Source organism: Phyllopteryx taeniolatus, chromosome 6 (genome assembly GCF_024500385.1).
Source record: "Phyllopteryx taeniolatus isolate TA_2022b chromosome 6, UOR_Ptae_1.2, whole genome shotgun sequence".
NCBI lineage: Eukaryota > Metazoa > Chordata > Actinopteri > Syngnathiformes > Syngnathidae > Phyllopteryx > Phyllopteryx taeniolatus.
In genome coordinates, this window is record NC_084507.1 from 14,154,896 (window position 1) to 14,178,841 (window position 23,946).

At 40.2% G+C, this 23,946-nt stretch overlaps 1 protein-coding gene across 3 annotated transcripts in view; it reads left to right on the forward strand.

Annotated features, from left to right (window-relative positions):
- Positions 1-11,998, forward strand: part of LOC133479552 (polycomb protein SCMH1) — a 29,658-nt gene extending 17,660 nt beyond the window's left edge. For 2 of the 3 annotated variants that reach the window (XM_061776700.1, XM_061776701.1), the window contains exons 11-16: positions 860-986; positions 1,063-1,263; positions 1,364-1,534; positions 5,815-5,940; positions 8,839-8,948; positions 11,244-11,998. In XM_061776700.1, coding sequence (XP_061632684.1) covers positions 860-986; positions 1,063-1,263; positions 1,364-1,534; positions 5,815-5,940; positions 8,839-8,948; positions 11,244-11,363 — 855 coding nt within the window. In that variant the 3' untranslated portion in view covers positions 11,364-11,998. Of the gene's footprint in view, positions 1-859; positions 987-1,062; positions 1,264-1,363; positions 1,535-5,814; positions 5,941-8,661; positions 8,949-11,243 lie in introns of those variants that run through there. The other variant, XM_061776702.1, reaches the window with a different exon arrangement.
- Positions 11,999-23,946: the final 11,948 nt, after the last annotated feature.

Below are 23,946 nucleotides of genomic sequence, written 5' to 3' on the forward strand. Positions count from 1 at the left end.
CCCCATTATTTTATTTTTTTTTCCCCATTAACATGCATTTTATTCTCATTTATGATGAATGGACTGCTATCCTTTAACTGCACATGTTGGTACTTAGAGTATTTAATACATTTGGAGTGCAAAATGTTAGTTGAACGTGAGTTGAAGTGAATAAATGGAAGTATTTTATTACTTAACTTTTATACTTATTTGATTTAAGTCTGGTTCTTGAGTGCACCTGAATTTTGTTGTAGCATGTCTTGTACAATGACAAAGGATCTTTAATCTTGATCTAGAATAATCAGATGAAATTTGATTTTGCATTAAAATATATTGCAAAATCAATTTGTATTTGATAACTGTGTATTAACCAATTATTGGTGTAAGTTGATGCAAATTCAATTACTAACACTAAACACTGTCAAATGAAACATTTTGACACATTTATTTGTGCATCTGCTTCATTAACCAGTATTGTAGACTTTACAATAATAATAATAATACTCACAGGAGAAGCTTGGTTATAAAGGAGAGCTCCATTCTGCTGACGAGTGACAAGTTATTAGTTTACCTTTGAGGTACACATCAGCAGCTGCAAGTTTGTATTTCCACCTTTAATGGTAACACTGATGCTGCTCTTGCTCATGTTTGGCCTCATAATGTACACTTGCGATTGAATGTCAGTGCCAGTCGCTATATTCTCAATTTGGCGATATTGTTTTTTTTTTGTTTTTTTTGTACTGTGTCAAAAGATCTACATGTATTTTTGTGCAACAGCCCAACAACACATGACAGACGCTTCGATTGTATGTTATCCTTTTAAATGGTGATGTTTTTCAAGACTGGTACAAATTTAATGCTGCAATTCTTCTTTATCTAGAGAAAACCTCGCCTGGTACCTAATCCAGTCCCCACGTCTCCCACCAGCAGCACCCCGGAGCCTGACACCAGCACTGTGCCCCTCGACAACGCCACCATTCCGAAATCTGCACTACAGGCCCCCACAGGTAAATGCTGTAATATTACAGTGTTCCCCCACTCTATCGCTTCTCATCGATTCTCATTGTCATTTTGCCCGCCTAGTTTGTGTCTACCTAAACAAGTATGGCAAGGTTGGGCCCCATCTGGACCAGCGGCGCATCCAGCAGCTGCCGGACCACTTCGGGCCCGGCCGGGCGTCGTCTGTGCTTCAGCAGTGCGTCCAAGCCTGCGTTGACTCTGCCCACAACCAGGCAACCATCTTCTCCTGCCTTAAGGCCGGCCAGGGGGGTGAGGTCATTTCAGGTGAGGTTATTTGAAATAATAGTATGAAAATATGAAATATGAAATGAACTTTGCTTGAAATACTGACTGACTGAGTTTGTGGGTGAATATGTGCTTCCAGCCTTCTTTGAGAAGCAGCAGCACACGCTGACGCTGCCTACCGTCAGCAGTGTCACCTATGTCCTCCGCTTTCTGGAGAAGCTCTGTCACAACCTTCACTGCGACCCACTGTTTGGGAGTCAGCCTGTGGCCAGAGAAAACCTGCACTACGACGGCCACACTTTCCATACAGGTACACGTCAGCCCTGGTTACATGTCATCTGATAAAAAATGAAAGCTACAGGGAACCTCCGTTTATCGTGGGCTATACGCGACCCCCCCTCTATTGTATGACATCGCTGACTCTTGCTCACATACTTCTCCAAATAAGAGGAAAAATGTGCTTGCTTCTAGATGTTTATTTTGCAGTTCCAATAGAGGTTTCCTTTAAAACGAACAGATAAAACAAGAGAATTAAATTGAATTAGGCCTGGTTGATATATATATAATTTTTTTCCCCCCAAGTTTTTAATTGCGTATAATTTAAAAAATAATAAACTAAAAATGTTTTGGCTTCCATAGCTACCACCCTCCCCCTTCTTTCCATCACAGACTAGTGTAACAACATGGCTACCGCTAATGAAAGCAAAAGATTTGTTCAAAAGAAAGGAATTGTGGCAACAGACGTGGAATAAGTAGCTGCACGCTGTTAAGTCTGTCAAAAAGCCCATTGCAACAAAAGACGGCAGCACAGCGAACTTATTCCAGCATCGGAAACGTCAGCATCCAGCCAAGTGGGAGAAATGTCAATCTTTAAAAGGGGAAAAGGCTCGCTACAACCAACAAACTCCTGCTAAAAAGCAGCTTACTGTGGTGGAATAATTTATCGAAGGCATCATGTATGAAATGTAAATGGGCACGATGGAGGGCAATCACTCAAGCGGCCGCTTTGCACATCGCTAAAGTTATGGCCCATAGCTACAGCAGAAAGATTGCGTTTATCCACTTACTGCAAACTGTAGACCCCAGGTATGTACTAAAAAACTATTCACGCCTACCTGCATATTTTTTTGCTCTTGAGTTTCACGTCCCAAGATGCAACCCGTTTAAACACTCTGCTCCTTCTTAATGGAGGAGTAGCTAGAGTTGGTCTCCAGCTACAGTATGTGCTACCTAGCTGCAAGTTGCCTCACCCTATTTGTACAACAGTACTTGTGAGAAAATCAGATGAGACCTGGAGGGGGTGTCGTTGTCTTCTACAACGACAGAGGTGGTCCAGTAGAATCATGCAGCCGTACACGGGTTTAAATGTATAAAAGATACAGACAACAAGCACAGATCTCATGTCCTACCCCTCAACCAAAATATCATGTTGATTTTGTAAGAGTTGGGCATCGTTTGAATTTGAGCGATTCCGGTCCCGATTCCGGTTCCTTATTTCGATTCTGGTTCCAAACAATTCTCAATTCCGATTCTTTTAGGGGGCTGGGTCAAAAAGGTTTGCATGCTTTAAATAAAGATTGTCCAAATTATGAACATCCATTTTCTTAGCAGCCCGCAGCATAGACTAAAATGAACATTTGACTCTGGGTTCTTTATAACCAGTATCAATAGCAAACCTATGAACTAAAAGGCAATGTGTGTGGAACTAACCAAGTTGACTTAATATTTATTAATTAATGTTTCAGCTAAAAGTTAAATGTAGCATTGTTAAAATCGTTATTTGGGACTGTTTTATCACGTCAAATGGTTTATATGGTTTTAGCCTTTTATTTTGAAGGGTACGCATCGGAACTCAGCATTTTGGCACGAAAAGTAACTTCACACAGCACCGGTGTGATATATATATATATATACACACCCGCACACAAACACAACCCCAATTCCAATGAAGTTGGGACGTTGTGTTAAACATAAATAAAACAATACAATGATTTGCAAATCATGTTCAACCTATATTTAATCGAATACACTACAAAGATAAGATATTTAATGTTCAAACTGATAAACTTGTTTTTGTTTTTTTTTAGCAAATAATCATAAACTTAGAATTTTATGGCAGCAACACGTTCCAAAAAAGCTGGGACAGGTGGCAAAAAAGACTGAGAAAGTTGAGGAATGCTCATCAAACACCTGTTTGGAACATCCCACAGGTGAACAGGCTAATTGGGAGCAGGTAGGTGCCATGATTGGGTGTAAAAGGAGCTTACCTGAATTGCTCAGTCATTCACAAGCAAAGATGGGGCGAGGTTCACCTCTTTGTGAACAGGTGCGTGACAAAATAGTCTAACAGTTTAAGGACAATGTTCCTCAACGTACAATTGCAAGGAATTTAGGGATTTCATCATCTTCGGTCCATAATATCATCAAAAGGTTCAGAGAATCTGGAGAAATCACTGCATGTAAGCGGCAAGGCCGAAAACCCACATTGAATGCCCGTGACCTTCGATCCCTCAGGCGGCACTGCATCAACAACCGACATCAATGTGTAAAGGATATCACCACATGGCCTCAGGAACAGTTTAGAAAACCAACGTCAGTAAATACAGTTCGGCGCTACATCCGTAAGTGCAACTCTACTATACAAAAAAAGCCATTTATCAACAACACCCAGAAACGCCGCCGGCTTCTCGGGGCCCGAGGTCATCTAAGATGGACTGATGCAATGTGGAAAAGTCTTCTGTGGTCCGACGAGTCCATATTTCAAATTGTTTTTGGAAATTGTGGACGTCGTGTCCTCCAGGCCAAAGAGGAAAAGAACCCTCCGGACTCTTATGGACGCAAAGTTCAAAAGTTCTGTGATGGTATGGGGCTGTGTTTCATGGACATCCCTGCTTATTTCAGCAAGAAAATGCCAACCCACATTCTGTACGTGTTTCAACAGCGTGGCTTCATAGTAAAATAGTGCGGGTACTAGACTGGCCTGCTTGCAGTCCAGACCTGTCTCCCATTGAAAATGTGTGGCGCATTATGAAGCGTAACATACGACAAGGGAGACCCCGGACTGTTGAACAGCTGAAGCTGTACATCAAGCAAGAATGGGAAAGAATTCCACCTACAAAGCTTCAACAATTAGTGTCCTCAGCTCCCAAACGTTTATTGAATGTTGTTAAAAGAATAGGTGATGTAACACAGTGGTAAACATGACCCTGTGCCAGCTTTTTTGGAACGTGTTGCAGCCATAAAATTCTAAGTGAATGATTATTTGCTAAAAACAATAAAGTTTATCAGTTTGAACATTAAATATCTTGTCTTTGTAGTGTATTCAATTAATTATAGGTTGAACATGATTTGCAAATCATTGTATTCTGTTTTTATTTATGTTTAACACAACGTCCCAACTTAATTGGAATTGGGGTATTTTTTTTTTAATGGATTGAACCAAATGCTATAAAAGGTTTATTCTTTTCCTTACCCACTGATGAGGCACAAGGTTGGTGTTTGTGATACAGTGAGACAGCGGTGATGTGAATTTTGTCCCAATTTATTGTGATATAAAGTTGCTACGGTGAATTTTTAATGTGAAGCTTTTTTTTCTGTCATCGGCTCTTACGTTGGTTTGAAGACTAAAATAAACGCTAAAAACCATCAGTGCAAAAGTGCAACTAACCGTTTACCTTGTTAGCTGCCTCATTGTTGGCACAGACGTATTTTGTTTCACTCACCCAATTGACTAAGAGTTGAGTTCACCGAAGCTCCACGCGGTGTAGGCTGAGGCTCGGAGCGTGTCAGACGTTACACATTGTGAAAGCCTCCTTTGCGCAATATAATCTTCTTCCAAGTGTTGCACTGAGGCGACTGGTCATTAATTTTAACAGAGTTAAGACACACTTTTGTTCGCCACCGTTGGGCACAAGCACGTCTTGGTGCGTTTGTCCTGCTTTCAGTCGCTTCTCTATGCTATGCTACATTTATGTTCCCAGAAGTATTTTATTCAAACTGTTATTTGCACTTACTTTTCTTAGGAAAAAGTAAAATCGGTCGGGAAAAAAGTATATAAAAAAAAAAAAAAAAGTAAAAGGGGGGGAGGGGGGGGGGGGGAATTGGGGAAAAAAATCGCAAATTAATTTGTATTTTTTTTTTAAATATGACATTTTATTTTTAGGCCATATCGCCCAGCCCTACATCCTATATTTAAACACCAAAATGTTCAACCAAACTATATAATAGCAGAGGTTTGCTAGCTTAATGCTAACATATTAGAAGAAAGGCTGTAGACATGACTGCTACTTTAACACACGTGGAGCAGCAATAAATACAAAATTACAATATAGGCATGTATTCTCACTGTCCAGTTGCAAAAAAACACTATTCCTGTAGTTTAGTTGTGGACCTTCTCTGCCTCTTTTTCTTGCGTTTCTTCCTCTGCTGTTGCATGTCTTCCAGTAGACCTCAGTGCCGCCCAGCATTTTGCAGCACAACATAATCCTGCATTAAAGACTTGCAATTCTAAATTTGGACTTGCCTGTATACTGTAAAAATCTGCAATATAGCTTCAGGTTCACTGTATAACACTTCCCTTTTTGCATTCAGACAGGAGAAGTTTGGGAGACAACTTGACCACGGGTCCCGGTCGAGGCACTAAGAGGCTCCTGCAGGATTCGTACAAAAGCTCCATGCCCTCAAAAGTGGTCAAGATCTCCCGGCCCTCTGCCAATGGTACGACTACCTCATGATATATTTCATAGTGATGAATAACAGCACTCCTTATTGTCAGCAGATGGAAAAAATTGTGTCATATTTGTTGATGCTCACATACTGTAATTCCTCAGACAGTGACCTACACTCTAATTCACGACGGGCATCAATTTCTGTGTTCACTTGAACAGGGCTTTTGCACTAGTAGCACCAACTAAAAAAGTTGGTCGCACCAGCACATGATTTAGTTGCACCATTTTTTTTTAGAAGGTACAGCACGACCATGACATACCATAGTTTCGTATGAAGACTCAAGAGATGATATTTTCAAGATATGTTACTGTGAACAAAATTTTGTCCGCAACAAGCAGTAGCAGACAAAACAGGTCAATTAAATTTAAAAAACAAACAACAAAAAATAAATTATTTACTTTTATTTGATCATTTGTTAAACTCAGAGGGGCTAGTTCTTATAATGAGGGCTCCTAACCCTCTTCCCCCTGGGAAATCCACTTAATTTTGAGCATTATCACAACCATTAACATACATTTAAAAATGATTACAGAAGTGTACCACCATATGAAAGTATCATTTATGATTCGTCATACTATTTTGCAAATGATATACTCGCAAAACAAACCAATTTACCTATTTAAAATCATAGTCCCAAACAGAAGATAAATAAATCATTACTAATGTAATTATTGCACTTTATTTTAATGATAGTTTGTTTTCCTATACAATCCCCTTTAAAGGAGTCTGGACTTTTTAACTTTGCACATACAGTATCTGTATGTCTATGCTATAAACAGGGTTTAGATAGATTTGTTAGCTTTGCTAGCTTCATGACAAAGTTATTAAAACCTTTGCCCATGACTGTGTCTCTGTGTTTGTAATAATGAGTGGAATGAAAACGAGACACAAATTAAGCCGGCAATCTTTGCAGTTAACAGTATAGCTTCCCCAACACACACGCACGCACGGACAGATCCTCGTAATTTTGAGACTATCATACGTCACTCAGGGAAACAGCTTTTGGTATTATTCCCGCGACAATTATAGCAGCATTGATAGTGATAATGTTGTGTGTAAATAGAAAAGCTGTAGGTGACTTGGCGGCAGGAGCGGTTTACCGGCTTACCAGACTTTAAATGGTCGTGGGCTAGCGAGCTTGCTCACCAGTAGTCCAGATGAGTTGAAGCCCCACACTTGTCATTTAAAATAAATAAGTAGCGGGCTAGCATCAATATAGGTATGTGGTGGCCACTGGCCAGACGCATCAGCGTACGTTGTGGTGGCATATTTAACAGTAACCCTATAACCCGACGACAGGCAGCCAATCATATTGCAGCAGGTTGCTTTTAACTCAAATGGAATTCATAACAATGATTGACACGCCGTCACATGGTCATAGCGCTCTCTCTCGCTCTCTCTCTCACGCACTCAGTCTCTCAAAGAGGATATTGCAGCGGGGGGAAAAAGGCGACTTTCAACCATTAAAACATGCACTCAGGCAAATGTGACGATGAAATTTGTAGTCCAAAAAAAAGGTCACGTGACCAATTTGGTTTTAGTCTCGAGCCCTGTTGTACCCTTTTTGTAAATAAATTTGCTATGACTCATACCACCACCGTGGGTCACTGCAGACGCCATTATCATAGCACACCACATGTTCAGCAGACTTGGCGTCTGAAAAAATTATGTTTATAGTGCAGGTGACGGGGCATTTTTAAAGCTGAAGTTTACAGTTGAGTTGAAAGAGAGTGCTTGAAATGGCATCTGTAAAGCTGAAGTTTAGTGTTTTTTTTAAATAAAGTGTTTAAAATGGCATGTGTAACGCTGAAGTTTAAGATGAAATTCAAAGAGGAATTGCTTCTTAAGATGGAATCTGTAAAACAGAACGGTATGGTGGAGTTTAAAGAGTGAGTGCTTGACATGGTACAGTGGGGCAAAAAAGTATTTAGTCAGCCACCAATTTTGCAAGTTCTCCTACTTAAAAAGATGAAAGGGCTGTAATTTGCATCATAGGTATACCTCACCTATGAGAGACAAAAGGACGGAAAAAAACAGAAAATCACAGTCTGAGTTTTAAAGAATTTATTAGCAAATTATGGTGGAAAATAAGTATTTGGTCACCTAGAAACAAGCAAGATTTCTGGCTCTCACGGACCTGTAACTTCTTCTTTAAGATGCTCCTCTGTCCTGCACTCGTTACCTGTATTAATGGCACATGTTTGAACTCGTTATCAGTATAAAAGACACCTGTCCACAACCTCAAGCAGTCACACTCCAAACTCCACTATGGCCAAGACCAAAGAGCTGTCAAAGGAAACCAGAAACAAAATTGTAGACCTGCACCAGGCTGAGAAGACTGAATCTGCAATAGGTAAGCAGTTTGGTGTGAAGAAATCAACTGTGGGAGCAATTATTAGAAAATGGAAGACACACAAGACCACTGATAACCTCCCTCGATCTGGGGCTCCACGCAAGATCTCCCCCCATGGGGTCAAAATGATCACAAGAACAGTGAGCAAAAATCTCAGAACCATACGGGTGTACCTAGTGAATGACCGGCAGAGAGCTGGGACCAAAGTAACAAAGGCTATCATCAGTAACACACTATACCGCCAGGGGCTCAAATCCTGCAGTGCCCCTTGTCCCCCTGCTTAAGCCAGTACTTGTCCAGGTTCACTATTGGTGAAAATAGCATATTTTATCAGTTGAATGTTCTGTGCTGGTCAGGGGAGTCTGTGGAGACCAGCACGGTGGCGCCAACAGTAGAGCACTTAAAGAAGACCCCCTGCTCCCCGAGCTCACAAAAGTTGGAGAGCCGTGTAGATCGTGAAGGCACGTCAGGTACTCGCGCGCACACATGTACACACAGAGTACCTGCATGAGTCGGTGCTTGTGCTCCTTTAGGATCGGGTTCCGGCCAGGACCCCACCTTGTGGAGCGTCGAAGACGTCATGCAGTACATCCAAGACATCGACCCCGTGCTGGCGCCGCACGCCGACCTGTTCAGGAAACACGTAAGCATACGTGGATATCATTACAGTGGTACCTTGACTTACGAGTTTAATTCGTACCATGACCAAACTCGTTACTCAATTTACTCGTATAGCAAATCAAGTTTCCCCCCTGAAATCATTTGAAATGCCATCAATCTGTAAAAGAAATTTTTATTACGTGGTTTGAATAAAGAAAAATAGCACTTGTATAAAAATGTAACATCATAAAAGACGACAAAGAAATCATCTGGTTTTGTAAAGAGTAATTTCTGTACATACTTACTGTACAGTATTCGTAGATTTAAGTGGCGTGGCCTAGTGAGATTCAGCAGTGGTGCCTACAGCAGCGCATTGCAAGTTCTCATTTTGTATGCAACATCACCCCGAGCCCTGCCGCGAATAGCAAAAATCTATAAGTAATTGACGCCAAGAGTTAGAAGTGCCTATAGACTCCACAAGATGGTGGAAAAGCACTACATTGAAGCTCCTCAACTTACATCAACATAGTTCCTTGGCACCAAGATTCCACAAGAGTGCGCCAAAGCAATACTTAGAAGCACAAAAACAGCGATATGGGAGTATCTCCATCCATCCATTTTCTGTACCGCTTATCGTCACTAGGCTTGCGGGAGGATGCTGGAGCCTATCCCAGCTAACTTCGGGCAGGAGGCGGAGTACACCCTGAGCTGGTCGCCACCCAATCGCTGTGTGTGTGTGTATTTTCTTTTTTTTTTTTTTTTTTAACGATACGCATTAGCTTTAATATTGTGGCTTTATTATGTTGAATTCTATTGAATTGTTTTCTAATTCAAAACTAAACTATGGTGGCTCACAGCATTAAATACATTATTAAAGAGCAAACACATCTCAGTATTAATATAACTGATTAGAGTTGGGCAGAAATACAAATCACAAGTGGGTAACCACAAACTTATAGCATATAAACGTGAATGGAATCATGGGTACACATTGTATATGGGTAGTAGACCTTTCTTAATTTTTGGGGTCAAGTTTGGGGGTGCCTATTATAATCAAGAGCGAATTATACATGAGAAATTACAGTATCTGGGGGAACATTGTATTGTATAAAAACAAAACGGAATAAAAGAGAATGTAAACAAATACACTGGTTTTAGTGTAAGTGTAATTACTGTATGTACAAGGGTTGCGTTGTGTAAAAAAAAAAAAAGGAACACGGTACCTCATGACAAAATTATACCATATTTTTTATTATCCATCAATCCATTTTCCATACCGGTTCTCCTCACTAGGGTCGCGGGCATGCTGGACCTTATCCCAGCTATCTTCGGGCGAGAGGCGGGGTACACTCTGAACTGGTCACCAGCCAATCAAAGGGGACGTATAAACAAACAACCAATTTAGAGTCTCAAATTAACCTACCCTGCATGTTTTTGGGATGTGGGAGGAAGCCGGAATACCCGGAGAAAACCCACGCAGGCACGGGGAGAACATGCAAACTCCACACAGGCGTGGCCGGATTTGAACCCGGGTCCTTAGAACTGTGAGGCGGATGTTGAAAAATACATTAAAAAATATATTTCACATGTTCAGATGTGGTGGCACGGTGGTCAACTGGTTAGCACATCTACTTCACAGTTCTGAGGACCAATTTAGTTAAATTCCCGGCCCCGCCTGTGTGGAGTTTGCATTTTCTCCCTGTACCTGCGTGGGTTTTCTGCGGGCACTCCTGTTTCCTCCCACATCCCAAAAACATGCATTGTAAGTTGATTGAAGACTCTAAATTGCCCTTAGGTGTGAATGTGTGCGCGAGTGGTTGTTTGTTTATATGTGCCCTGTGATTGGCTGGCGACCGGTTCAGGGTGTACTCCGCCTCTCGCCTGAAGATAGCTGGGATAGGCTCCAGCACACCCGCGACCCTATTGAGGATAAAGCGGTACAGAAAATGGATGAATGGATGTTCAGATGTGTTCAAAAATGTTAGTTACATTATTTAATTTTATCAGGAGTATCCTAACTGGTATACTAATATTATTTTGTATTGACTCTTTTTCTCGATGAATAAACGGCTGAAGAGTGCACGAGGAGCTGTCGGTCTCTTTACCCACCTGCCGAGGGCATTACCGTACCCGAATTCATCTTTTTTTGTTTGTTTTTTTCCCCCGCAATTCACTCGCGCGCCGGCATGACTGGTACTGGTTCATACCTGGGGGGGGGGAGGGGGGGGAGACCAAGCATAAAACTCCTAAGTTGGGGTACTTGTAAGTCAAGGTGCCTCTGTACTCCATATGTCCAGCATGAAGATGACATGACGTGAGCGTCTGTCCTCCGCCGCAGGAGATCGACGGCAAGGCGCTGCTGCTGCTGCGTAGCGACACGATGATGAAGTACATGGGCCTGAAGCTTGGCCCCGCCCTCAAACTCACTTTTCACATCGACAAGCTCAAACGAGCCTGAGGGGTGGAGCAGTGGGGCGCAGGGAGGTCGCCTTCTAAAGGTCGCCACTTCCTTTAAGGAGCACAATTTGACTCATTACATTCATCGGTCGCCACCTTTGGAATCACGTCCACCTCATCCAATGAGGATGCTTTATTTCATGCAGCACAATCCAGCCCCAAGGCAGCATGCGATGTTTTTTCATTTTATTTTTTTATTACTATGACACTTAAACTTCAAAACAGGCTTTTTAATGGCCAGATTTTAACAGTTACATGCATTCTGTACATTTCACCTTTTGTACTTTTAACATAATGTATTTTGCCTTTTTATTGGAGAACGCAAAATGATAAAATCATTGCGTTTGATCCCAATAGTTGGGAATACTTTTAACAAATGTCTCTTTTGGAGGCACACACAGCTACATTAACTATAGCCGGATGAATTGCATTTTGTTTTGTTTTTTTACTAAATGACAAACTATAATTCTGCCATGACAAAATCGTTTTTTTCTTGTGGATGTTGTTTACATTGTCTTTGTTTCTTGTACTTTTTAAAAATGTTTTGATACTATATTAGAGTTCCTACATAAAGAGAACTATGATGTGTTAAGCCGCTTAATAAAGATATAATGCGACTTTTAGTTGCTTATATTATTTTTTGGGTTAGTGGATTTTTATTTGATGATGCACTAATAGGACTACTTATGGCATAAGATTTTTAAAATCTAGTGCAGATGTCTACTACAAATTTTGCCTTAATCGTAACGTAGTTGTCCTACTAGTCAGGACAAAGAGCATACTAGTACAGTGGGGCAAAATGTATTTCGTCAGCCCCCAATTGTGCAAGTTCTCCCACTTAAAAAGATGAGAGAGGCGTGTAATTTTCATCATAGGTATACCTCTTCTAAGAGAGACAAAAGGAGGGGAAAAATTCCAGAAAATCACAGTCTGAGTTTTAAAGAATTTATTAGCAAATTATGGTGGAAAATAAGTATTTGGTCACCTAGAAACAAGCAAGATTTCTGGCTCTCCCCGACCTGTAACTTCTTTAAGATGCTCGTCTGTCCTCCACTCGTTACCTGTATTAATGGAACCTGTTTGAACTCGTTATCAGTATAAAAGACACCTGTTCACAACCTCAAACAGTCACACTCCAAACTCCACTATGGCCAAGACCAAAGCGCTGTCAAAGGACAAGAAACAATATTGTACACCTGCACCAGGCTGGGAAGACTGAATCTGCAATAGGTAAGCAGCTTGGTGTGAAGAAATCAACTGTGGGAGCAATTATTAGAAAATGGAAGAAATACAATACCACTGATAATCTCACTCGATCTGGGGCTCCACGCAAGATCCATACATGGACCTTAAAATGGATATCAGAGCGTTATCTTGCCAAAGTGAGCCCTGATGTGAATTTTACTCTGTGATCGATGATCTAAATTTTGCTCGCTACTTTTATTTATCAATTATTGCTCACGCTGCTGTTTGCGCCAATCCAATTTACGCCCCAGTGACGTTTAAGTCAAGTTCACCAATCACAACACAAGAAAGTCACATGACGTCACACATTTTCTATTGGGTTCGCCGAGCATAGGTATTAAGACTAGATAAATCAGCCCGGCTGATTGTCGTGCTTACGTGTCAGCCATGTTGGGAAGGTTGTCGTTAGCATGAAGGCAACCGGCGCTCTATTCGTGTTTACATTTAGACGAACAAAAAAAACAGCTTTCATGAATTGTAGTATTTGTCTGGCACTGTCTGCCCAAATGTGGATATTTCAGCGCACTTATAACTTAAAACATCGTGCAGTAAATTGCAGATGATGATGTAGTTTTGACTGTGCGCGCACACACAGCAACACCAGAATTTGCACATTCACATTCTATTTTTTATTTATTTATTTATTTATTTTTAAAGTTACTCACTATTTACTCAGTACTTAAGTAAATAGTGTTTTCACTGTGTACTTTTTGCTCTTAAGTAATTTTTGGGAGGGCTATTTACTTTTACTTGAGTCACATTATTGTCAAGTAACAGTACTCTTACTTGAGTACAATGTTTGGCTACTCTACCCACATCTGGGGCGGACATCCTCTATTGCTACTTTACATTTAAGAACATGTTTGCTCATCAGATCAGCCAGTGTTGTATTTGTTGTGCTGGTCTTTTGTATTTTCACGTTGAAGTGTTGCAGGTCGTGGCCCTGGTTGTGGTCCCAGCGGAACCGCGACGCACACATAACATCGGCGACAAGAGCTGATCCGCTTGTACATCTTGTATTAATTAGGAAACGCGCCTACAATTATCTAACTACCGTAATTTCTCGTGTATAATGTGCACCCATGTATAATACGCACCCTCTAAGTTGACCTCAAAATTCTGGAAAACCCTTCTACCTATGTATAATGCATTTTTACAATGCATGATTTTGCTTCTACCCATATGATCAAAACATGAAGTATTATCTGTATTTTGTTAGGGTTTTTTTCAAATAATTATTCTGAAGTTAAGCACTTGGTTTGAACACTTAATGCTTTTTTTAAATTTACTTGCTCTTATTTTGAAATTCACAGCCCTACTTTTATTTAAGAATTTATGTTAAAATCCTCAAAATTCTTTGCGGGGGCCCAGGGGATCCCCCCTACAATGTCTTTTTTTTTTTTTCATGCCTTTGGTGTTTGCATGTCTGTAGTCTAAATAACACGCAAGCACAAACTGACGCGACATCGCCCAAGGGCAAACAAATATGCGCACTAGCACTTTACACAAACACAAAAAGTCATTAAACTCACCTTTTGGCATTTACATACGATAATGTCACAGGTAGACTACTTGGGCTATAATAGCTGCTTCGGGAGAGAAGCTGAAACACTTTCAGTTTCACTTTGAGTGTGTGTGATATGTATTCAAGGCCTGCCAAAAATATATGTATATGCAGGGGGGTGGTTCTCTAGTATTTCACATTTTAAAACCGAGGCACGTTACTGACATATGTTAGCCTGCAGGGGGTAGCAGAGTCTCACTCTGGTCATTCCCTCCCTCCCTCCCTTTTCCTCTCCCTCAGTCTCCTTGGTGTTTCTCCTTGGGACTGTGACATGTTGTGCCATGGGTGGGCCACATCTCCATCTGTTCCCCTCAGCATCATGATCAGTGTGCTATTTTTTTATTCGGACGCTTAATTACCAGCCAACCCCTTGCATCCGACAAACAAGTTGTTGCATTGTTTGTGATGACAGCAATGGCCTTCACTGTCGTTCTTTGTCACCACACCAGTGGGCTTATATTGGCTTTAGTGTATGTGTGTGTGTGCGCGGGTGTGTGTGTGAGTGGTGTGTGACGTCGGCAAAAACGTTCAACCGCATCCTCTGAGTGCAAACAGGAAAACTGACCCAGCCCACTGATTGTAACTGACATGCATATATGTGTGTGTGTGTGTGAGAGAGAGAGAGAGAGAGAACACGTACATGCATGTGACAAGCCGCGGCCCTGATGTCTGTGCTTATTGTTGATGTTAGACAGTGTGTGTCTTTAAGCGGCGCTATTTATAACCAGAAATAACAGCTCTTTGTGCTTAATATTATGTGTTTGTGAAGGTGCTGCTCTCACTAAGTGTCACCTCTTACAACACATTAGCGATGTATTGTAATGACACATAATGGTGTATAGATAGCAGTCCTTCGACCTGGATGTTTACCTGCCTGATATATTGACTCGTACATCACTCATACAGCCATATGGAAGTGTCGTTGTGGTGTAGAAGCACACACAACAGATTTCCTATAGGAAATTATGTAAAGCGAATTAATTTTTTCGCCATTGTGAAAAGCTGTTAACCTTATGTGTAAAAATAGGTTAACCACTGTATGATGAAACCACCGGCGGGAGGTCAGCAAGGTCTTCGCTGTTGGCCTAAACCCTATCAGAAGCACCGACCCACATTTACAGAACTGAAATTTTATTCATTTATTCCTAATAGTCAATGTTCTTCATTTTGTAGCATTTCTCTTATTTTTTGTCCTATCAAATTTCAGCCTCTTTATGTTGCCACGGCAATATAATCTGGCCAGGGCCTTCACAATCAGTAGTGTTAGCCCTTGTAACTACACATTAAATACAATGTTATACATACAGTATACTCTACTGTATATTGTATGATACATTACAGTATTACCAAATGATACTGTCACCTTGTGGTGTTTCATTGGTATTGCTTAAAATAAATTCAGATATTTGTTTGTAAATACATGTTTTCAGACATTTGCTGAAAACGTGAAAAGACAGAAATACAGTACTCATTTCTTACTCAGGTAAGAACTTCTTCATCCGTAACAGAAATTATCAGATTTTATTATTCATTCAAATTTGGCAGGGTTGTTAACAACACTCTTCTCTAAGGTGTGTCAAATTTTGAAGACATACAATGTTAATTTTTGGTGTGCCATCAGTAAAGTTGAAGTGTTGGAAGAGAAAGTGCCTGAAATGGCATCTGTAAAGCTGAAATTTACTGTGGATTTTGAAGAGAAGGTGTTGAGTGTGAATCTGTAAAACCGAAGTTTTTTTTGTTGCGTTTAACGAAAAGGTGCTTGAATTAGCATCGGTAAAGCATGTTTACAGCGGATTTTAAAGAAAATTGCTTGAAATGGCATGTATAAAGCTGAAGTTTACAATGGATTTTAAAGAGAGAGTGTAGATTGTGGTATCTGAAAAGCTGAAAATTTCGGGGGCGTTCCAAGAGAAAATGGTTGAAACCTCGTCTGTAATATTGGTTTATTTAGAAAGTGCTCGACGTGGCATCTTTAAACTGAAGTTTACAGTGGAGTTGAAAGAAAAAGCTCTCGACAAAGCAACTGCAAAACTCAATGTACATTAAGGTTTATAGAGAGCGTGCTTATTTAATTTCTTCATTATTTTAATTTAAATATACTAAGTTTTCTAATTCTGTTTTACTTGCGCAGTTTTTAATTCTGAAATGAATTATAATTTAATTACACTGATTCATGTTTACTACACCATGAAAGCCTGTAATTAGGATGTAGTGTTCTCACATGTATTTATTAACATTGAAAAAAGTAAAAGTCCCCTTAAAGTTTTGATGATCATAAATAGTTTATCATTGCACACACACGATTCTTAAACAGAGAGAGTTGTTTAATACATTTGTGTTTTTCTTTATAGTGCCACAATTGGAGTATAAATCTGTTTTTTCAGTTTGTCACTTTGAGATAAAAGTCTTTTCATTTCATCCATTGGATTGATACACGATGCTGTTGCCGGTTACGCAAATTCGGTGTCACAGTGAAAAAGTTGGAAACCTTTGGTAGTTTTGATAAAAACTGGGTTTTTTTCCCTCGTCTTCTCCAGTTCTCTGCTCCCCTGGGATAACCGCTTCATTTTGCTTTGTTTTGCTGCACTCATCCTGAATCAAGTCTGCACAAGAGGGAGCCCTCAAAACGATCAAGCATTTGGATGTTATTAAGAGTGTGAATTAAGACGAGCCTAACAATAATAATTGCTTTAAACTGAAGAAATGTTATTAATCTGTATTTATGGAAATCTCAGGGCTCCAAGCAATTGCCTGTGTTTGCCTGATGGTAAGTCCGTCCCTGACTGTGAGTGAGGAGCATGGGGGATGTTGGGGGATCGAGGCTGGGGAAGCCCACGCACGATCGACTCAGCTCACAACAGTAACAGAATACTGTTTAGTGTAACAGCGTTTAATCTGATTCCACTTGAAACACAAAGCATATAGTGGACATGTCTTGTAATGGTAATAATTCCATCACGGAGACGATTGATTTGTGACGTGATGTCATCTTTAATTGACTTGGCCATGAAATGACATCGACAAACGTCTCATTTTTCCAAACATCTACCCCTCCTCGCTTGATCTTTTCGACTCCTCGATGGGATCTATGAAGTGAGGAGTTAACGTAAACAGAGGACCAAGGATGTTGCAACTAAAGAAAGATTCAACTCAGGTCCACGGGTCACATCTCTTCCTCTTCTTGGTGCTACTACATTTCCCAAAACAGCCTGAGGGCAATTAAGATGCTTCCAGTGCAGGGTGAGGGTCCCGAAGACCTTTGAACGCGTAGTCTGTTTGAAAAGCACCAAAGACACTATTGGGACTATATTTGGACTTGCTATCTACTTTATCTGTCTACTTTTTTTTGATCTATCTATCTGAACAAGGTGTCTTTTTTTATCTATTGTAAATATCTGATGTCTTGCTTGACGACAGTCTGTTCATCTTGAGAGGCATATTTTTCCCGAAAACACTGGTCGGATTCCAATCTCAGGGAACACTGGTCAGGTGTGTACCGATCCGCTCTTTGAAATCGTATATTGGTCTGATGTCAGCAAAAAAATAAAAAATAAATTAAAAAATCGGCCTGGATCTAAAATCTCCAATTTGACCACTTTTTTATACAAGCAGTCCATTCCAGTTTTTCTCATACCTACTGTTGCTGATTATTGTTGTCTGTTTGAGTAATATCAAATGATCAAGCCTTTTCTAACATTTCATACGACAAAATAAGTAAATTATGTATGATTATTGCTGAAATCGGATTGGACCGATATCGGTTTCGCCCAAAACTCAAGACTGCAATATCGGTATCGGATCGGAAGTGAAAAAGTTGGATCGGGACATTCCTAAGCTCAGTAGCCTAGTGGTTAACTCCTCTGCCTCACAGTCAGGAAATCCAGGTTCAAATCTCTCTTACACAACCCAAAACATGCAAGCTAGGTTTACTGAAGGCTCTGAATTGTCCCAAAGTGTAAATGTAAGTGTTAATGGTTGTTTGTCTAAATGTGCCCTGTGATTGGCTGGTGTCCAGTTCGGAGTGCCCCACCTTTCAACCCAAAAAGTCAACTGGGATAGGCTCTGGCTCAGCCGCGCCCCTCATGATGACAAGCGCTATAGAAACTAGATGGAACGGAGCCCTTCAGACTCCACTGTACGTACAACTGATTGGTCAGTTTTTGTGAACCATATCGTACCTTAATGTTTCATAACCCGTGCCAGTGGCATCATTCTAAATTTAAAATTCATTATCTTCCACTAAAAGGAGGCAGCAGACCTACATTTTTGCTCACAGGGCTCAGAGGGTGGCTGTTGATGGAGGGAAGGGGGGGGTTTAATATCTTCCAATCTTGACAGCCCCCCGCACCCCACCACTGCAACCTGCCCACAGATGGAGTGGGCCAGCTCATGGCAGCCTTTGTCCTGGAAGGTAAAATGTTAGTCAGCCTACTGTAAGCGTGGGTAATAATATTGAACCAGGACTCCAAACACAGCCACATAAAGCTACTGGCGACTTTGTATTAGAGGCTGTATTTATATTTAATACAGAGTTAAATCCAGCCTCCTGTAAGCGCTGGTATTATCTAGCTGAGGGTCCAAAAATGCAGAGAGAATGGTGACTCTGTATTAGAGGCTGTTTTTATATTTAATACAGAGCTGTATGTTGTTCAGCCTGCTATAAATATATTATCTAACAAGGGTAAACAAATAAGTGTGTGTATATATATATATATATATATATATATATATATATAATCACACAGAGTAGGCAGGGTACGACAGGAAGCCTTTTTGAGTGGTGGCCTGACAAAAGCAAGTTGTAGTGGCCCTGTCAGAACCTTTACTGGCCCCGTATATTCATGACATCATACGTTAAGTTTTAGTGATTATTTCGTATTTAGCGTATTTATACTGTATTATTTAAGTCCCTTTTAAGAAATTATTGGTACAATGCATTTATGGCAATGACTGTACTAACCTCACTAAAATCAAGGCATTGCAATTCCACAAGTTAATAATAATTCTTAAAAGAATAAATCAATTACAGAATTATTCAAACTTTTGCTTATTATTGACATTCCAACAATGCTTTATCTTGTGTCGTGATGTTGTGCACACCATGTGTAATTAGTGGGGCTTCGATCAGTGTTTTATGCTGTCTATTCTGGTACCGATAATCCATGAGTGAGATCTGGCAGTCACTGCCAACACCGATCATATACATTAGCTGTAAATTTTGTATTTCTGTTGAGTGCTATTGGCTATATGATCTGATATGTTTATCTGGATTTGCTTCGCAGCACTTGCGCAGTGGGAAGGGGGCGGGGGCCTCTTAGGGGCAGTGTGGTGTGATGCAAGCATGGAGATACTCATGTTCTGTAAACTAAAAAAAGCATACAAGAAGAAAGTTGCGATATAACATTAATAAACTAGTTTTTCACAGATTTGGAAGAATATATGACAGTGAGTATTGTTATATTACCTGTCTGTATGTGTTACTACGGCGTTTGTGTGAATATTCGTATTTGAAGGTAAAACCCTTCCGTGACCAAATGCTAATACTAGCTAGCCTGTCAATAGAGTTTTCCATTGACTGTTAGCATTCACTGGCGATTTCTTAAACGATGTGTCTTGTATTTAAATATAAAATGACTGTAATCGTTTTTGTTGTGCGTTTAGTTTTACAGTAAACTCCATCTGGGGGGGGGGGTCAATAAACGGCACCCTCAGGGAGGGCAGATTAACATTCTACAGACTGCAAAGTACGAGCTGCTGTATGCTAACGACGTTAGCTTCGGCTATCGTTTTGAGGCTAACCCGAATGAGTGTCCTTTTATCCAGCCAGGCGGTGCTAGTCGTAGCTTCTCCTTACATAATCACAATAGCCTATCTGAGACGGGATGATTCGGTGATTAAGAATTTCGGACCGACACTGAAAATGCAGTTTGGGGCCATTTTCAGCAGGCGAAAGTTTTTAGTGATTTAAAAATTTGTAGTGGCCCGAGCCGGCCAGTGTCTATACTTAGGTGGTGGCCCGACTTGAGGCTGATATTTTCCGGGATTCCCACCGGGTCCCGTGGGTCCCGCGGTGTTACCCCGGGACGGGAGTGAATTTTACCATCAATCAGAACGGATTAATGCTATTTCCATTCATTTCAGTGGGAAACAATCATTTGAGATGCGAATGATTTAAGTTGCGAGGGTAGTCACGGAATGAAGATTCCAAGCTGTATCTTTAGGCACCACTGTCGTTGAAAATGTATTTTTTTTTTTTCTTATAACAGCAGATCCGCATACCAAGCTATTATATCGATAACTCTGGACGCCGCAGTATTATTATTCTCCACGTTGCTACAGTCACCGTTTTTTTGCTGCCCTTAGTCTCCTCTTGAATAGAGGAGACCCCAATTTGCCTGCATTATTGTTCACATGTCTCATTACAACTAAACATGTTATAAAAATGTCACTGCACAGAGCAGTTTTATAGGAACACTGGAAAATTATGGGCAACGTTTGTATTTCTGCTACTTGATCAGCAGAGTAGCCCCACGTAAAGCTTGACAAGAAGCGCTCTCTTGTACTAATTCCACCCCCACGCTTACAAACAGCCAGTCTGTCTTTGGTAGTATGTGCTCGCCACTGTCACCAGATTAGCACGTAGCTTTAAAGCCGTGCTCATAAAGACACTGTGTACAGAGCACAGGCTGCCCTAATACTGTTTGCCTCCCTTCTAACCTACAAAGTCGGCCGGGGGTGTGTTTCTACCTGCTCTCATAAAAATTGGACCCGAGTCATATAAAAGCTGCACGTACACGGTGTAAATAGAATCATATGAAGTCCTTGCAACATAATGCAATTCAGTTAGAAGGCCCCTGCAGGAGAATTGGACCTCAGTCATTATTGATCAGCTTGTGAAATATGTTACAGTGTGAACATAGCAATGCTTTTCCCCATGAAAAATAAAAAAAATTTTTAGCAGTCAACACAGTTGGATTATTTGTGTCAGTACATTCCACTGTTGGACAACACTATGTAATAACTGTGCTTTTAAATACCAGCAACCAGATCCTATTCATGGTCCACAAGCTTGTAACAAAGAGAGCTGTTTGCATTGCTATTGTTGACTTGAAAACTCCTTATCACCTACAATATTTTATTGGTAGTTACGGCCGCAACTAACAATTATTTTTATAACCGATTAATCTGTCGATTATTTCTTTCAATTAATCAATGAGATTTTTAAACAAAACATTTAAGTTCCATACCTTTATTCAAAAACAGGATATTATTTTAAATTGATGGTGAGGAACATTTTAGAAAACGGGCAAAATGTTGATCATTGTTTTCCAATGTAAAATTAGATGTAGTGAGGAGAAGCGGCTCAGAAAATGGATGGATGGGATGGATGGATAGAAAATTTTACATTAAAAAAGGTATCTAGACGATTAATCATTTACCAAAATAGTTTTTGATTAATTTGTTAATTGATTCATCGATTAATTGTTGCATCTCTATACTGTACTTTATGTAATAGACTGGTGGCCCAGCCTTGACAAGTGCTACCACTTTTTCAGAGAAAATTACAGAAAATTCTGACCTAGTGCATGTGTCTTTGGGAAACGGTCGCGTGACCTGCACGAGTCTGTCCGTGAATGTCTGGATGTGAGCTGTGGCCAACAGTAGCTCCTGTGTGAGTGCGCGCATTGTGTTTTTGTTTTACTGTTCTTCTGACGTTCAACAAATGTCTGAAAAGTGCATCGGCAACTGTGGCTCTCCTTTTCCACTTATAGCAAGCACAAAAGCCAATAACAAATGCTGAAAAACATTCGATATAACAAGGTAACACTGTATACACATTACAAAATACTATGTATTACCTATATTTAGTGGTTATACATACTAGCTATCACTTGGTTCTTCATTAAACTCAAATAAAATCTAATCAAATACAGTACAGTACTCGAGTATAACAGTTGTCTGTCATGATTTCGTTTATATTCAACTGGCATGCTTTTATAATTCAATTTGCGAGCACTCTCAAATGCAATACAAGGCCACACAAGCACAAATCGTTTTTCTTTTTTTTTTTTAAACATACAATACGTTTTTCACTGCGTTTTGGGCTTATTTTTACAGGACTTTTTTCAGGCTCATGATTGGCTAATATAGGCTTGCAGTTATAATACAAACGTATTTTAATGTGATAGTCTTCACACTGTTGAAAAATGTGTTTAAAAGTAAAAGACAAAAATGTAAACACACTCACGCGCACAAATAAGATGCACAGTACGCAGTATATCTCAAATGTAAATGCATGCGATATAGCCCAAAACTATGTGCAGTAGAGATGTAAAATTCAATGTAAAAATAGATATAAAAATATAAATGATAAAATTATGTTTAAAAAAAATATACACAGGGTGTTTTTATATACAGTATATGGTCTCTCTAAATCGCAGCTTTTCGCATTGTCCGGGTTGGTCTGGAATGTAGGCCCCACAATAACACTGCACACTGTACATATACTTTCTTTTATGAATTGATGATTTGACAAGAAAATATTAAATTCCAATTCAATCGATCCATCTTTAGCGATGAGGTAGCTTGGGCTCATGTCGTCAAACCTTTACTAAAGTTTTTACTGCAGTGGCTTAAAAATAAATTACTCTTGGAGCCTGCAGGTGGAGCCTGGAGCAAAATCGAACAAAAACAATTACTCGTGCTTTAAACGTCATTTTTAACAAACCAAATCAGAGCATCTAAGTGTTTTTTTTTTTTAAACAGAGGAATTCACCTGGTGGCAAAACACAAACATTGTAATGCATTTTCATTGTGTGTAACGCTGTCGAAACTTTGCGCCTTCTGCAAAAAGGGAAAAAAAAAAAAAAAAGGTCACCCATGTAAATCACACACGCCTTAACTATTTCCCACCTTCAGACTTCGTCAGGATACCTCGACGTGCTCGGGCCACGACAAGGTGTCAGCCGCGTGCGGCAAAATCAATTATTTACACCGGCTGCTTTTGACTTCAAAGAGCTGGCAAATCATGTGAGCCCAGATTTAGGGGGGACGGCGAAGGGGTAGGAGTCACCCGTCGCCAGGCAACCTGTCACCTGCCTCGACATGCCAAAATCAGCCACTTAGCCGCGGAAGCTTGCATGCACTCCATACATGGCTGCCTTTTAAAGCCCCCTCAGCAGCTTGCAGGCGGAAAACAAAACTATTAGCTTAACCGAGTGTCTCCTGGAAAAAAAAAAAAAAGCGTGTCATGGATGTGATTATGGTGCTTTTCTTTTTCTTTTTTTTTTTTTTTACCCCCACGCAGCCTGTTGCATGAAAACAAGAGTCATGTGTCAGGAAGTTGCGCTTGGGTCCATAAAAATGAACCCTGAACCCCCCCCCCGAGGGATGTGTTGTTTTCCCACCAGCAAACACCTAAACTGCCAACGTGACAAAAACCTTGAGACTCTCAGACAAGTTCAAGCGTGCACGATCCATCACCTCCCCCGCCCCCCGGACACCCTAACCCTTAGTAATAGTCAAACAAACAGATCGAAACATGCCCATGTTGTCAATAAATAACTCAAAAACATGCTTTTATAGTTCCGTGACCAAACTTGTAACGCAATTTACTTGTATGTTAAATCAATTTTCCCTATTGAAATGAACTAAAATACCATTCATCAGTTAAAAAAAACAACAACAAATTAAAAAGGAAAACAGCCCTGTATTGTAGAAAGACATAATAAAACAATAAAAGAGAATGTAAAAAAACAAACTGGTTTTATAAAGT